General features: G+C 43.3%; 1 protein-coding gene across 6 annotated transcripts in view; it reads right to left on the reverse strand.

Annotated features, from left to right (window-relative positions):
• Positions 1–1,462: 1,462 nt before the first annotated feature.
• tns2a (tensin 2a) overlaps positions 1,463–16,925 on the reverse strand; it is a 66,125-nt gene continuing 50,662 nt past the window's right edge. For 5 of the 6 annotated variants that reach the window (XM_078170226.1, XM_033629981.2, XM_033629980.2 and 2 more), the window contains 17 exons: positions 14,962–15,074; positions 13,249–13,309; positions 12,733–12,808; positions 12,244–12,373; positions 10,301–10,366; positions 10,074–10,190; positions 7,797–9,371; positions 7,340–7,505; positions 5,536–6,773; positions 5,269–5,400; positions 4,987–5,082; positions 4,753–4,830; positions 3,984–4,061; positions 3,718–3,886; positions 3,523–3,591; positions 3,184–3,213; positions 1,463–2,830 (listed from right to left, as the gene is read on the reverse strand). In XM_078170226.1, the coding sequence (XP_078026352.1) occupies positions 2,692–2,830; positions 3,184–3,213; positions 3,523–3,591; positions 3,718–3,886; positions 3,984–4,061; positions 4,753–4,830; positions 4,987–5,082; positions 5,269–5,400; positions 5,536–6,773; positions 7,340–7,505; positions 7,797–9,371; positions 10,074–10,190; positions 10,301–10,366; positions 12,244–12,373; positions 12,733–12,808; positions 13,249–13,309; positions 14,962–15,074 (4,333 nt within the window). In that variant the 3' untranslated portion in view covers positions 1,463–2,691. The remainder of the gene's footprint in view (positions 2,831–3,183; positions 3,214–3,522; positions 3,592–3,717; positions 3,887–3,983; positions 4,062–4,752; positions 4,831–4,986; positions 5,083–5,268; positions 5,401–5,535; positions 6,774–7,339; positions 7,506–7,796; positions 9,372–10,073; positions 10,191–10,300; positions 10,367–12,243; positions 12,374–12,732; positions 12,809–13,248; positions 13,310–14,961; positions 15,075–16,925) is intronic. The other variant, XM_033629982.2, reaches the window with a different exon arrangement.

Consider the following 16,925-nt stretch of genomic DNA (forward strand, 5'->3'; position numbering starts at 1 on the left):
AATAAATGCATAGTAAAAACACAAGAAGCAATAAGTACAAAAATATAGCTGGATAAAAAGCTTATTAATACAGGAGTGCTTTGTCTTTGGTTAAGTACGTCTGTCTTGAGGCCACTGCCTTGCTTGTGTGTGTGTGTGTGTGTGTGTGTGTGTGTGTGTGTGTGTGTGCTTACCAGTCTTCTCTTTGTTAACTTAATATACTGTATGTGTGAAGAAGATGTGAAGCAGTGAATGAACACCAAACATTTCACGGCAACGGTGTGGCTGAACACTGTACGTCCTTCCCCATCGAGCTTGTTCCCCGTTTCACATACTTGTCTTTACAAATGGACGTTAACCCAATACCAACAGATTTACCTTTATACCCTCAACACACACGCACGCCACTCCCTCGCACACACACGCTCGTTAAAAGTTATAAATCTCACATTCATGTTTACTTTCGTCAGAGAGTTCTTTCTCTCGCTCGCTCTGATTATTAAGTGTATGTGAGTGGGAAACGAAACAAAAAACATGATTGTCGATAATGATTAAACGTGTTATAAAGGTGCTGTTGTGAGGTTGAAGGCAAGAGTGGCTGTATATATGCTGTACATACATCTGGATACCTGAACATCTGTAGATATAGAGACTAAATTACATCATCAGGGCTTTGGTCATTTTTTTGAAACAAAGAAAAATAAGGGATTTGGTAACTACACAAAATATAAACACCTGCTGTTTTTCATGGCAGTTATTACGTCTAAGTGTTGAACATTACAGGGCGCTGTTGCCCTAAACAGTGCAAGGAAAGGTCCTCTTTGTTACTGTGCCACACAGTCTGCTGTGTGTGTCCTTAAAGCTGCTTTTAGCACTTCTGTCTGGGGCTGGGCAATATATTGATTTTATATCCATATCATGATATGAGACAAGATATGGTAATAGATTTTGTGATATCATGAGTGTTGTCTTCCTGATTTTAAAGGCTGCATTATTGTAAAGTGATGCAATTTCCTGAACAAACCCGACTGTTCTAGCTGTACTATCCTTTGCCTTTACCCACTTAGTCATTAAATCTATGTAACGGATGGTTATTTATCAAAAATTTCATTGTGAAAGTATTTTGTAAAAGCACCAATACTCAAACCTACAATTGCAATATCGATATTTGGTCAAAAATATTGTGATATTTACTTTCCTCCATATCGCCCAGCCCTACTTTTATCACTGTTACACTGAATGCCGGTAGCATAGAAGTTGCATTTGACCGTCATCTAACCAGGGGCTGCCTCATGAAGTGAATTCAACTTAGTCTGGAACTCCTGATGACCCGTATCATGAAGCTGGAACATCATCAAAACCATGAAGTGAGTATTTGAAGCTTCTGGAAACTTGGTTTTGATTCACGAATATTGCTCTTTAACATTAAATATTTAGGATTAAAGTAGCAATCAAAGTTAGCAAAAGTCTATCTTAAATATTCTTTATTAAGAGTTTACCGCTTAAAAAGTCTGGTCTACCTGTGTGGGGTGTTGGTTGGTCAGATTTCACTCTCTGCAACCAAATAATCCACCAGCAGTCATCAGATTTTGATTGAAATGTTAGTAAATCCTAACTGCTGCATGGAACCACATGATATTACCTTTTTAGTCCCACCCATTTCCAGTTTCTGAGAATCAGAAATACTTATATCTCTCAATTGAAATACTGTTACTTAGGCCTGTTCCACGGTCCATTCATTTTCCATAGTCATATTTTCTGTCTTTTTTGTCTCATGACGAGCAATGTAATATGAACAAGTTATCCTTAAAAGTGAGGTACAGATAGTTAAAAAAGGTCTAAAAAAGACAACTGAATGATTGATAAGACCTATCTGACCAGAATGTTGTATTTATTATTTACTGAGCTTTTTAATGGCGTGCACAACAGTGTTCGCAATTAATATGCATCTATATTTTTCACTGATTATTGTGTTAATGTGTTAAACTACTAACAGAGCTGTTTTAAACCTAGAGTGAACACAAAATGCTTCTATCTCTGACACAATGATTATAGTAGGCAAAGTGACTGCACTGATCTACAAAACAAGTCTGCTGTTATCTATTACATGCCACTTCATTGGAAACTTATTACTTTTTATCCTCTGCAGGATCTTGCAGGAATGGTGACTCCATGTTGACAGGTTACTGAACCTGCTCTGCAGCAGGTTGCCATGGTGATCTACCCTGGTTAAAAGTGAGCCAGCTTCATGACACCAGAAAATCTGAGTTCTGCTCAAAGGCAGCTGAAAACACTCTCATCGTTCTTCATGATACAGGCCCCTGGTTGATGTAGAAGAATTCTTTTTTTCTTTGAAAGCTACTGTGGATTGTTGAAGTGTCCTCTGAAGCCTCCCCGTCCTTGGAGGAGTTGTAACACTACACATCATGGCTTTGTTTCAACACTGCTTTGTCTCTTTTCATCCAATAATACTTGATTAGAAAATAGAAATGTAGTGTAATATTGTCGACCAGATTTACTGTTGAGGAGCAGACAGAGTGGAAGATGAACACCATCAGTAGGGATCATGTACTAAGATTTTCAATTGTCTTCAAAATGTCTTACACAAGCACTGACTTCAGGCCATAACTGTACAACAAAAGCCTTGTCAGTTCTGTTTGCTGTGTGCCGCTCTTTGTCTGCTTTGCTTTGGTTTCCTCTCTTTGTCTCCTTCTATCGGCGCTGCGACAACATGACCTTGTTGATAAAGTTGACGATGGCAGAGGCGGGCTGTTCTGGGTCCAACTCGGCAAACAGGTGGCAAACGTTCTCTGCCAAGCTGCCTGGCTTCTTGGCTACGAAACCGAACACCCTGAGAGAGGAAGGGTTGGGAAAGAGAGAGAGGATGTAGGATATAAGATAGTGAACATGAGGAAGTGAAAGTAGGGTCATTTTTTGTCTCTTTGTGACAGCCTACAGGCTCAAGTACAATGACACAATTAGTATTATGTAATATGGGTTGATGTCAGACTTGATTTTCATAGTTAAATCATGTTTGCTGAATGATTTTGCCAAAGCTCACACACAATCTGATGCCATGCAGAGGCTCAAATATCGCTGACTTCTCAGCCATGGGTGAACCTACACCCTTTTTAACAATACACACAACGCGCATGCGTACGCCTGTACTTTCTCTCTGCCATCAAACACAAACAGAGCACTTACTTAACGGTGGTGTTGTCTGAGTTAGTCCACCTAAAGCCAAGAGAGAGAGAGAGACCAGTCTCAGACACACACACAGGCAGAGCTGCCAAACAAGCTGATGCAGCTGCAGCCTCAGCCACAGTCAGCATGCTAACAAACATCTGCTCTCATGCACACTAACAAATGCACGCACGAAACAGTCATACAAATCCATGCGAGGGCTCACAGCAATGAATGCAGTGACTGATCATGGGTGATCGCGGTGACGTGTCTATGGCGTCTGCTGATTTTAGGTTAGTTATGGTTCAAACTACAGCTACAAGAATCAGCTACGATCCTTATTGTCTATTAACTGCGTACCTCCTGTCCTTAGGGTCGATGCTGCTGAAGGTCACACTGTTCACAGGGTAATGTCTCCTGAAGAAAAGCCTAGAAGAAGAAAGATACAAACAGAGTGACACATGGACAAGGATGGATGTAGTGAAAGGACAATTACTGTTTAGTGACTACTGTGTGGCAGGCAAACTGTGTCATTTTACTAAAGACATCTCTTACCTGCGCTGGCTGTCGGTCAGTGTGATGCCCTGCGATGTCACCTTGAACTGGACCACGGTGGCGGAGGGACGCGGATTACGACCCAGGGAAGCATCTGTTGCCTTGGCAATGGCCTGGGGGCCTGTTAGAGACTCTGTTTCCACTGAGTTCAGGTAAAGGACGTTACAGGCTGAGGACAAAGAGACAGACATCGAGAAGTGAGCACCATGACCACACTCAGAGGTTTCTCTGTATTTCAGAAAGAGACAGGAGGATGAAGAGGTCACCTGCTCCTTGTTTCAGCAGGTCAGCAGCCGTGCTGATGTTATTCACCGGTTGAACCTCAGGCACCTCTCCGATCAGATCTGACAACATGGAGATGAATAAAATCAGAGTCAGTTATGTTAAATAAAAAGACATTTTCTGTAAAATACTTAAAAGTACATCTCCCAACACATAGAGCTTCTTGCTGTGAGGTTTACAGGAGCATCAGATTTCAACAGAAAGATCAACAGAAACCTAATCAATCTATTCATGTTTTTTTCCACAGAAAAATGTATACATTTATGGACAAAAGGATTGATCAGGAATATAATTGGGAAATTAACTGATAATGAGAGTATGCAGCTTCTTAAAAAATACAATCGCACAGAGTTACAAGGTCTCGCCTATTTTTCTCAGCATAAATAGACAGTAAAATTGATCTGTTGACTCATATTGACATCATACCAGCAACATTACATCCTTTACAACCCTTTCAGTGTCACAGACAGGAAACAAATTACACTATAATAACCTAATAATATATCATTTAATTTATATGTTTAACTTAACACAGCCCTCTAGCATTTCTGTAGACAGATTGCCTTTATTGGTTAACACAAGGCTTTAATTGTAACATACTAATGGTCGTTATCACTGGCAAACTTAATGCAGAAAGACGGGGCTACGCTGCAGCAGCAATGCTGTCTGTGTGAACACCACTTAAGTTAAACAAGGTACCAGTCATGCACAAGTAGAGGTAGGCAGTGTGGTCTGGGCAAAAGGAGTACCAACCTTTTTCTGGGATCTTCAGAGCGCAGGGCAAAGAGATGGGCGTGATGGAGTGTTGGTAGACTAATGCAGACAGACTCCCTGTGGACAGACAGCAGTAGACATCTCTTACATTCCTTAAAGGTAACAAGATGGTTAAAAATGATCTTTTTAAGGTGCCTCACTTGTGCTTCTAAAAATATTTTTCTTGAAACACAGATGTGAGAGGCTTCCTGAAGCCGGAGAAGGAAAACATACCAAAGTAGGGTTCATTCTGACACCCTTTAATCTTGACTCCTCGGGGGCCTGTTTCTATTAGGAAGTGTCTGACCAGCTGCTCCAGAGGATCACTCACTGTAACAACAGAGATTCACTGTAAACAAGCTGCAAGTATCTTGTCTCCCAAGGACAAAGCAGCTGCTGATGAACTAAAATGTCACATAAAACAGACTGAATGGCCACATTGTGCTGCTGTTGATGAACAGAAGACATAAAAATGTGAAAAATGTGATATTTAAAGATGTTAAGTGTCATTCTCACCCTTGCTGCTGTGGTTGTTGACATTGGGAGGAGGTGTAGCCACCTTCAGGGCCAGGCCATAGGCCCCCTGGAAAGAGTTACTGTCCCTGATCAGGAAGGTTCCTGGCTCTCTCTCCTTCAGAGCTGCGATTGCTGCAGACAAACACAACCAAAATGTTAGGAATACTTTTTACGAAAATGTGTTTGATCATAGCAAACAATATTTTTCATTAAAATTAGTAAAAAGAGCATCAAAGGAATTAGAGAGCATCACCCTCTGAGGCCTACCTTGCTCTCTGGAGATGCCGGGCTTGTACCAGAATCTTGAACTGTCCTGTACAAACTTGACACTGACCCTATTCGCATTCTCACTCTCCACAGACGCCACTCCATCATTTTTGCCTGCAGGAGGTGCAATTTCCCCCACAGTGGGAGAGAACGTGACATGCAGCTGATGCTGGCTGTTGCTGGTGGTGGAGGGAGGCACATGGCCTACAGCTGGCCGCAAAGTTCCCGCCCCATCGCTGGGTTGACCTGACTGCACGGGAGGGTGGCGCTTCTCTGGCAAAGGTGGCTGGGGGTGAGGAAGGGGGATGGAGATGGTGGAGTAATTGGAGTAGGAGGATGGATAGAGCTGAGGAGTGTGAGCAGAGTAGCAGGGCCTCTTGTTAGCGTCCAGAGCAGAAGTGTGTCCAGCAGCGCTGTGCTCCATGCCTGGGTGGTGGTGTGGGGGTCCGTGCTGCTGGATGTGGTTGGGATGGTGGGAGTCAGGCCCACTCAACATCAATCTCCTGCCCAAAGTGGCAAAGCCAGGAACTGGGGCGTCAGAGACTGGGGAGCCCTCCATGCTGCTGGAGGCAGGCTGGGGGGATAATGGTGAAGATGAGGCGGGAGATGCAGGGGCACATGTGGAGTTAGGGACGGGACTGATCGTGGGTTTTGCTGAGTCAGGGTGAGGTTCCCCAGTTGGAGAAGATCCAATGACCTGTGTCAGGGATGTCAGTGCAGCAGCTTGGGTTTGAGTTGGGCTCTGAGGCTGGGGCACTGCCTGTGCCACATTGGAAGGCAGAGCAGCAGCTTCTGATGGATGAGGGGTCTGGATAGGGAGAGAGCTAGGTTGGGGGTGTGTATCTGGTGCAGAGGAAGCATGGATCGGGGATGAAGGAGCCTGGCAGAGTCCCTGGTTTGATGTGTTTGGTGTTGCAGAATCAAAAGAAGAAGTGTTCTGCGTTGTAGAGGCTGAGGGTGTATTTGGGCTACAGTGCTGCTGTTGGGGAGTGGTAGGGGACGGGTCTGTTGGTGCAGTGCAGTGGTTGTGGGGTTCTGTTTGGATAGGTGTGTGTGATTGTGTGTCTTTGGTCGCCTGTGGCAGGGATTGCGGCTCTGTGCTGCTTCTTTGGCTTCCCAGGGTTTCCTGGGGGATGACATCAGCACGGTAGTGTCCGTCCTGGGGCTGGGAAGCCTCGTAGTCACTGCTGAGGATGTCTGTGGTCCGGATCTCATACTCTCTCCCTCCTGGACTGGGGCTTAAATGGACAGACATGAATGTTACTGTCACAGACCTGCTTGTGATGCTGTGAAATGTTTCTAAATGTCCTACACAGACCTCCTTATTTAATCTTTATTGTCATTATACCCCATTTTCATGTAATTGCATTGGCTTTGCTGTAACATGTTTGCATCTGTATCAGGATATCTCATCTGGATTAGGAACATCTGATGATGCAATGTGATTAAAATGCAACTGGATCATATCTGGAGGTGTTCTGACTGAGGTGTAAATGCAGTCCGATCACATTTTTAAAGAAACAGTTTACCCCCAAATTAAAAATACATAATGTCTTTATTAATGTTTCCAGATACAGATCATGTGTTCATACCAGGTGTAAACTGGGTCCACAAAGGCCTAGTTATTAATATTTTTCCCAGCTCAAATGCTGCCAACATAGAGTGGCCAACTCTCTTAAATAACCACAATTTATGGTGGCCTCCGCTGGAACGTTAAGTGTCACATTTTTCATGTTTCTTTCCACCCTGGCAGAGAGGAGCGCTCCAACAGACACCACGGTGCCTCTTAGGAAAAGAGTAGTACCTTTCCTGTGTGCGTAGAGGGCTGCTGGTGTGGACAGGAGTAGGCGGTCCAGACATGTCAGACGGGGTGGAACATGCAGCATGTCCGTCTCTGTGGACCCTCTTAAAGGAACCATGGGTAATGTGATCCCTCCAGCCAACACTTTCACCAGAGCTCCGGAGGCCATCTGAATGGGAAGGGGACAAATGATCACACTTAAAAAAAAACCTCAGTTGATACATTATCTGTGGGGTCATAACATATAGTTTTCTGCCAATGTTTATTCTGCTTTTTGGGTGTTAAGCCATGTAAAGGTCAAGAGGAGGTGGCTAGATGAGAACATTTGTGAGCAACGTGTACGGCATCCGTCTAGTTAAGCATAAATTATTCAGTGCATGCTGCTGTGGATTAGGGCTCACTCATACATGCTGTTAAGGGAAAACACATTTCTGAGTGTTTCTGTTTTAACGTGACTCACCAGTGTGTGAGTCAGAGCCGTATGACTGCTGTGAGTCTGGGTGGTGATGGTGGTGGTTGTGGTTATGCTCTGCTGACCCGTTGCTATGGCTGCAAGGCCCCGTCATAGAAGATGCCGGGGGCAGCGGGGACGTAGACTCAGACTGGTAGCCCGAGGCGTAGCCTCTGCTTTCAGACGGCGAGGGCTGGTAGGGCGAGCAGGGGCACACCTGACGGGGCGTTTGGTAACCGCTGCTACTGCTGCTGTACTTTAGGTCCAGGTGGGAATGAGCATGGGACCTCGATGCTTCTGGATAAGCCGGGTGACCTGATGGCAAAGGGTCAAATGTGAAGGCTGGAAGATCATGACCCTGTGGGCCATAGGAGGCTACGGTGGCCCTCCTGTGCCAATATTCAGCCTCTCTGTCCCTCTCCCACTGCAGCTCAGCCTCCCTGTCTCTCTCCCAGTGGAGGGACAACTCTCTGCCTCGTCTCAGCCCAGGATCCCTCTCCCAGTGGAGCTCTGACCCTCTGGGCAGCTCTGTCTCCCTGGCTCTCCTGAGCCCCACCTCCCTCTGCTGAAGCTCCGCCTCTCTGTCCCAGTGGAAGCCGTCACCTTGGTCCAGCCTCAGGCTGTGATAGGCCGCCGAGTCTTCTCTTCTGATGCTGCAGTCTCTGCATGGGCAGCCAGTGGGTGGCAGACCATCCATTAGCATTATATCATGATAGGTAGGGCTGGTGGAGGGTTTGGAGTGGTGTGGGTGGGGATGATGGTGGCTGTGAGGAGGAGGAGGGTGGTGATAGGGGTAGTCATCTTCTCGACAGCAGAGCCGACCTGGGGCAGACAGAGGGTGGTGATGTGGGTGGTTGTGTGGATGAGGGGTGAGGTCTGGTGACGGGTATGGGCAGACATGACGAGATGAGGAAGCTTCTGAGCAGGAGCGGTGTAGATAGTGTGGCGGGCCACTCTGGCGGTCCCACACCAGATCTGGCGGTGGGAGGGACTGGTGGGAGTGGGGGCTGTAGTGCTGGCACAGATCCATGTGTGACGGAGGAGCAGCAGGGTTGGGGCTGGCAGAAGGCGTTGCCCCATGATGCCCGTTGGTGCCTGGAGCCCTGTCGAGGCAGTAACCATTAGGCATGAGGAGGGTGCGGTCGCAGCCAGGCTCGGCACAGCGCTGGGATCGGTAACCATCCCGGCAGGAACAGGACCGACTGAGCCTCAGCGTCCCAGTTCTCTCAGAGGGCAAAGAATCTCCATCATCCAAGATGGCTGTCTCTCTCTCCCCATCCTGGTTTCCCTCTATGCCTCCGAGAAGACGTTGAAGCTCCTCTCTCTCCTGTCTGGTTGGGGGTAGCGGGCGAATGGCCTCCTCCTGGCGCTCAGGGTGGATAGATGATTGGTTTAAATGGACAGAATGGGCAGAGAGGGCGGAGTCAGAACCTTGGGTGATAAGATGATCTGGCCTATCTTCTCCAAGGCCTGTTGCTGGGCTGCTGCCATTGGTTGAACTGAGAGAACCAGAGCCGGGACCTCGGCGCTTCTTTATCTGTGCGTAGAGACTGCCATCTAGAGGACCTCTGGTGTGGGCAATATCTAAGAGAAGAAGACAGATCAGATCAGCTCTCAACTGGCAGTGCTCACTGACTTTGCATATAATCACAAGTGGTGCTAAATACTACCTACAAGTCTTTCTTTGGCTTGTAACCATAGGGAAACTTCTTCTGGTGCTATATAGTACCTAGGTGCACATTAGCACTTCACTGTTTTTAAATGTTTGAGCCTGGGGGGGGCATTAAATGATGCCAGATAATACCATGGATGAGTCAGTATGCTTCCAAATTATACTTTTACTTAAAATATGAATGAAAAGTAATCATTTCTTAAGAATTGTTGTCTTAAAAGATTCAGAATCCTGCTCTCAGTGCTCACTGAGGAACACAATATGTTATCTTTTCAATCTCATGAAGACAAAAAGTTGAGAGCCATTGCTTTAATGTTTTATCCCCTGGAAAAATTAGTTTGCAGGGTATTTTAATGTAGTGGGTTTTTTTTCCCTTTCCCCAATAAACTAAACTAAGTTGCAGACCCAGTAGAGATTCTCTTAAGAACCATAAAGGGGCTTAGAAAGTTCTTTGTGTGGCAGTAGCACTGTATAGCAGCTCAACTCGTGCCAAAGAACTGCTGAGGAACCAACATCTTCTGTGTATAGCATAAACATTCTTGTAGATATCCCTCATTAGTGATTACTTAAAATCAAGCTGATACTGGATATGAAGAGAACGGTTAGTGTGTTACCCTCCAGGCTGTCCTGGTATCGCTGGTTGAAGTTCTCATAGGAATCCCAGCGAACCACTGGGTCAGCAGTGTTGTAGTCGACTGTGACAGCCGGGTCGTTCTTCTGGTACTCACGGCCTGAGGAGAGACACATCAGAATTACATCAATTGTCTTTTACACATCTGACAAATATGAACTAAACTTTTGAAGTAGAAAAGACATCAAGGAGAATCTGAAGTGAACCAACCTTTGATTTTCTCAGGTCCAGAGGAGAAGACAAACTCAACTGTGGCGTCTGATGGAAAACGCTCATCTGGGGAGAAGAAAAGGAAAAACAAAACATGGAGGGAATGATGTTAAAATTCTCACAGATCTCACTATATCGTCACATAGCTCTTCAAACATAAAAACATACTTTTTAAATTATTTCTACATCACAGTCTTTAAATGTAAATGTAATCTCCTCATGAGACAGCGGTTTATAAAAGCATACCAGCTCCTCACTGATGAGTGGAACCCACAGAAAAGAATCAAACAGTTTTTCTCCTCCAATATATCAAATATACTAATACCTTCCACAGATGTGTTCTGAGTTGAATAAACCCACAATGGCGTGTTTATGTACATTTGTAATGCTTCATTTAGTGTAATGGATTGACGACCACAGGCACAACAGACCTGCTTCTCAGCTGCACATATTCTATCATTTTTGGGAAAGTGAAACCGAAGAGGAAATGAGGTAATGAGCATATTCATTATGGACTTAAACAACAGACCAGTGCTCACCAGGCCTCCTTTACACTGTCTGAGGGATAATTAGAGGCACTCCCTGCGTACAGTACAACATATTCTCCATGTACTCACCTCCAGGGAGCTGTTATTATGTACAGGATGGGGATTAAGCTACTACTATTAAGGGATTTAATCAGCCACAGTATTGTGAGGCCATTTTAGGAAGCAAACCACTGCGAACACACTCCCTCAATAGTTATCTCAAAAGATTATGTCAATTAGTTGTACATTAAGTGATGATAATCCTACAGCAATTAACAAATTGTGCCTGAATGTCAATTTGAGAGAATCAAAGGAAGCAAAATCAGGCAAAATCCAGTCTGGCCTTTAGGGTGCTACAGTCTTCTTGTACTTTTTGTACATTTTAAATGAGACTGTGTAACTTTTTAAAGAAAAATCTTAATTTTATAAATTAAAAGTTGAACTTAAAAGCAATAAAAAAACAACCTTAATTCAATACATTGTGGGATTTTCAAGCAATCTCCATTCACACATCATTCACACAGTCATTTGTCTTGTTTTTATTCCCTGTGTAAATCCAACATTCCCTCCTCTTTTAGCTCTAATTTTGGTCTTCACGAATTTCTGAGAAACACATCTGGCTGTTGGCTGCTAAATGTTCACCAGCTAATTGTTAACTCTGTCAGCTGTTTCGTTACTGGGCAGGTTGTGTGCTGAGCTTTTTCTCTGAAAACAGCTTCCTGCTGCAGACGAAGAACAATGCTGATGACAGCGGTGAGAGTTAATCAAAGTTGTGTGTTGGAGAACAAAAAAAAAACACTGAGCTGAAAGAGTCCATTAGAGCTGAAGAGAGCTGCAGAGTCAGGCGATAATTCTCTGTGGGTTCATCGATACGTGCAACCCTGTTCATGTAAAAGTAGATGTTTGAGACATTGTGAATGGAGGTAGAGTGGGTTGTCCACTCATTGAGAGATCAGTCATTTGATTCCAGGCTCCTCCAGTCTGCATGTTGTATTCTTGGATGAGATACTGAGCCCCAAAATAGCTGTGGCTGTTCCATTGTTGTGTGGGTGAGTGTGAATGTCTTAGCTGGGTAGCAGGTGGGTTATGGCACATAACATGTTTTGTGAAGTCCCGGAGACCTTGACCTTTGACCTACAAGTTCTAATCAGTTCATTCTTGAGTCCGCAGATGTTTGTAACAAATTTGAGGAAACTCCCTCAGACCATTCTGGAGATATCCTGTTCTCGAGAATGGAAAGGACGGACAACCCAAAAGCATAATGCCTTTGGTCAAGGCTGTTGCTGGCGCGGAGGCATAAAAATATTGATTACAGAGGCTTTGAGGTGATGCTGATACAATTATAGCCATGGCACATGTCCCATACACAAGATACCTGTACTTCCCATATGAGGAAATGCTGTAGTACCAACTTACCAGTACAAGCTTCATCCAGCTCCCCTTTGCCAAACCAGAGCTGGGATCCATGGATGGTGCAGGTGTGGAACTGCAACCTGAACACAGTGTCTCTGTCAGCGCTCTGGGCTCGTCTGTGGTAGCATTTGACCTGCAGAGGGCGGCACAGAGGGGAGATGAGCCACAGCTTAAAATGCATGTGGGATAATGAAGAGTTTGAACAGTAAATTTAAGGCTTCATGCTCCAAAAATGAGTGACACCTACACTTTCAAAATGACTGACTACACAAAAGAGACAAATTGTGATTCCTTGTTAACAAAGTGACAAAACCTTTTTCTAAACCAACATCTATATTTCAGAGATGAGATATGGAAATATCATGTCAGTATATGTCCTATTTGCACAGTATTTCTTCTGTCTGTTAGAGCTTAAAAGCTATTAAGTTATTATTACGACCCCACCCAGATCAGAGGCCCTCTGTTTGTCATTTCCTTCCCATGTGAACTCACCATGATGTCACCCTTTAGCAGCAGTGCCGGTTCGATGGTCACACACAGCCGCCTGCCTCCAGTGCCTTGAAGGTCACTGTGGACAACACAATGTACACAAACAAGCCTTTCAGATAACTAAAAAAAGACAAGGGATGCCAGCAGATACAGTATGTGACCAAACATGGACAATCTGACACACTGTGGAAGATTAACTTGTTTGTATCATGTAACAGAATACTGTGATTAATTTTTAGCACCATTTTGAACATGTTTTCACTTGACAGTGGCTATACTGACATTCCTAATTTGAAAAAGGCCTTGGGGTAAAAAATATAGTTACAAGATAAGAGTTAAAAGCTAGATTGAAGAATAGAGCTCTTTATGTAATTTCTATCTTCTTCTATCTTCTATTTCTATCTCTGTGACGGCTTTGAAACCTCAGCTCATGACAGACAAAAAACACCCCAGAGCTATCAAATACTTCCCAGCTTATCTGTGCCGTCGGTTGGCCGTATGACAGCAAGAGAGACTCACTATATGCCTGAAGTGTAGACCAACTGCATGGACTGGTAGATCTTCAAGAAGGGGTAGTAACCTAGGCAGGAGGAGGAGAGAAATTGAGACACAGAAAGCACTATCACCACCAAGATAGAGGAATGTGCCGTCTGCCACCCACTCCTTCTGGACTTGATCAACAGATTAAAGATAAACAGACTAGTTTGTGTGGGAGGAGGGTGAATGTGGCCACTCATGAGAGCTGCAGTCAGCAACATCGCTGTGATTCAGCAGGGAAAGACTGTCACAGCACAATGCCAAGGCATGCATCACAACATATATATAAATTTTATCAGCAGTCAGATCAGACAGGAGAACAGATGGTACATCTCAGTTCACTTAATTGTGTTCACGTTTTCGTCTGTCATGTCTTAATCCTTTTTAATGAAGACATGCAAGAGATATGTGGGATAAGATTCAAGGAAAAAGGAAGAACATTAACTGTCTTTTAGAGGCTGTAGTGGGCTGAGTTTTAAAGCTATAGTGAAGATACTGGTATCATATGAAACTACAAGACCAAGTGAATCCATTCCCACCAACTAAGTGATGCTAGAAAAACTGACAAGGCCATTTTCAAAGGGGCTCCTTGATCTCTCACCTCAGGATATCTGGATGAAAATGTGTTCTATTGGTACCCACAAGTACAGACATGCCCACTTCATGTTAGCCCCATAGACTTCTGGGCATAAACTATGCAGTTTTATTTCTGCCTTTTGTATTTGAATATTTCTGCATTCTAGAATCCCTAAAAATATTTGAATTGCATGAATTGGGTATGACTGGAAAGTGAAGACTCTTGTTGAGTCAATGAGCCCAATTTTATTCATTTGTGATGATGTTATTCCCCACAATAGCCATTTCATTGTAATGAGATAATTTTTAACTTAATATTACTGTATAAAATAACCTATTGTGACCTCTAAGATAATCACAGCCTCATGAAACTTTACATCCACAAGCTACAGACCTCGGGCATACAGATGATGGATGGCTTTCATAGGTATATTGACAATAAGGGTTTTTACGGCAGTTTCCAGAACAGAAGTGCTCACCATCCAGTTGCAGATTAATTCATTTTTCATAGAAATCTTCAAATGTCAAAAGTTTTTGATACCAAATCATAGCATGAATTTTCTATGGTGTTCCTCAGGGTCTTGTTATTGTAATTCTGTATTTTGGGGGGAAATTTGAGTGGTAAAAAAAATGCTCAAATTTAGCACCAAATCTATGTAACAAATGGTATCAACCCCAAAATTGCTGCGAGACATGATTAAGCATTAATGACCATCACATACTTTGATCATAATGTTCTAAGCCCCTAAATTGACACACAGTGCTGAGTTACAACTGAAATATCCAGGCTTCAAGCTTTTAGACAATGTATACCACTTTTATGTGGCATACATTGTTGACCTGCTATCTAAGATCCCCTGTCCCCTAAAAAATGACAAAAATGTGTCTATGGTAGGGAGGGGAGTAGAAGGGGTTAATAATCCAGTCTGTGATTAAAAGGTCCCATAAATTGTAGAAATAATAGGTCACAAGTGCAGTAATAGTAGGCTAAAGTGGCTATTATGTAACTATATTTCACATCAAAATACAGAGGAGTGAGGAATGATCAAATAAGGGAATAGCGATGTAACCACAACGACATGCTTTGGTGATATCACTAAAAAGTTTAAACAAACACACCTCCTTCTCCCTGGAAGTTGGGGAGGGACGGGATGAGAACCTGGTGGAGGAAGAGAGGGCTGCTGTTCATCTTGATGGCCCCGGAGAGAAGGCCCCCGAAGTAATAGATATACCTGGAACAGACAGATTGTTGTGATATCATTCAAGTGAGATTAAAAAAAAAGGGGAATAACAATAACAGATGGAGATCGTGGACAAGTATCTTTAAAAGAGAGCAGAAGAATGCAAACAGCCCTGGAGCAGACGATGCTGTTGTCAGATAGCCAACAGCGGTTTCTTCAAAGGAGGAAGAGAGGCAGGTAAAAAGAAAGGAAAACACATCTTCCTGAGTCTGAATATTCCACTTTTCCTAAAACGATCTGCCTGTCGATAAAGAAAATATTTCTTCCGTCTGTTACAGTTAAACTTCATTCAGGAACAGTCTTAAATCAGTTTTCCACCTTTAATATCAGTATGAGATTACTGTAAATGTATAAGTGTGTATGCATTTTGATGTTTGAAGGAGCTATCCAAGGAATCGTTTAATGTTTTGGAAAATAAGCAAACTTTGTTTGGTGCTGAATCAGATGAGGTAATGCACACTGTGGCGGCTGACCCCAAAAATGTGCTTTGGATTCCAACCCTCTTAAAGGAATAGCTGAAATTCTGGATATATGTTTTCTTGCCAAGAGTTAGATGAGTGGATTGATACTTTTCTTAGACTTGAGAGCTGTGTTGATCTTCCCATATAACTCAAATTTAAGATTTTTATTTTCATGTGCATGAAAATTTCGGAGAAGCACTCGCTGGCAACAAAAATCTTACATATCAGGCTCCCTTCAATGATGCTCATTAAAGGGACGGTTCACCCCCAATGAAATATACATATTTTCCACTTACCCGTAGTGCTATTTATCAGTCTAGACTGTTCTGGTGTGAGTTGCCGAATGTTGGCGATATCGGCTGTAGAGATGTCTGTCCTCTCTCCAGTATAATGGAACTAGATGGCACTCAGCTTGTGGCGCTCAAAACGCCAAAAAAATACATCAACAAAACTCAACAGCAATGTCTTTATCCAGATATAATGACCCGGTTACTCAAGATAATCCACAGACCTTGTTGTGAGCAGTTCCATGAAGGAACTATTTTCCTCCTACTAAACTACATCTGTCAATCATATCACCACCTAGAAAGAAGCTTGCATCTGTTCATGGATGATAAGATATAAACATTAATGGTATCCTCCTTGTGAATTTGCAAATCCTAGAATAGTGAAGGATAGGCCCACCTTATTCTGCCTCTGATTGGCTTACCCTAAACAATCCTGTTCCTCTTGCCTAAACATAACCAATCCAACCAACAAAGGCAACAACCACTAGTTGGTGTAGTAGGGCGGGTCATTCCTTCGCTATCCCAGGATTTGTAAATCTGTGTCCTCCTCAGCTGAGCTATAACATCAGCTAGCTTGGTGGTGCTCGGTTAGTAAGCTGTAGATGCACGCTTCCTTCTCTGCAGAACTAGTAATATCTAGTTCCATTATATTAGATAAAAGGCAGACATCTTTACGGCCGATATCTCCAACACTCCGCAACTCCTACCAAAACAATCTAGATCGATACATAGCACTATAGATCAGAAGATAAATGTATTCTCGATTTTAAGGTGAACTGTCCCTTTAATATGTAAAAAAGAAAAAAAAAACAAGCAAGAGAGACAAAAATTGTTGTACAAAGAAAAATTTAAGACATAAAATATTGCACTACGCTAGAAAGCAAGTAAACGTACTCCCTAAAATGTTGAAACCATTCCCTTAGCTATTATTATTAAGAATGAAAATGTATTGTTATGTATCTATCGCTCTTCTCTACGTCAACTACACATTTTTTGCAGTAAATGAAACAATGACTGTTGTGCACACTACCCCACTTCGACCTTAATTTCACTATCATTCTTTTATCATACTTTAATCACTTTCTTAAAACTCA

The sequence above is a fragment of the Epinephelus lanceolatus genome, chromosome 8, assembly GCF_041903045.1.
Source record: "Epinephelus lanceolatus isolate andai-2023 chromosome 8, ASM4190304v1, whole genome shotgun sequence".
NCBI classification, from domain to species: domain Eukaryota; kingdom Metazoa; phylum Chordata; class Actinopteri; order Perciformes; family Serranidae; genus Epinephelus; species Epinephelus lanceolatus.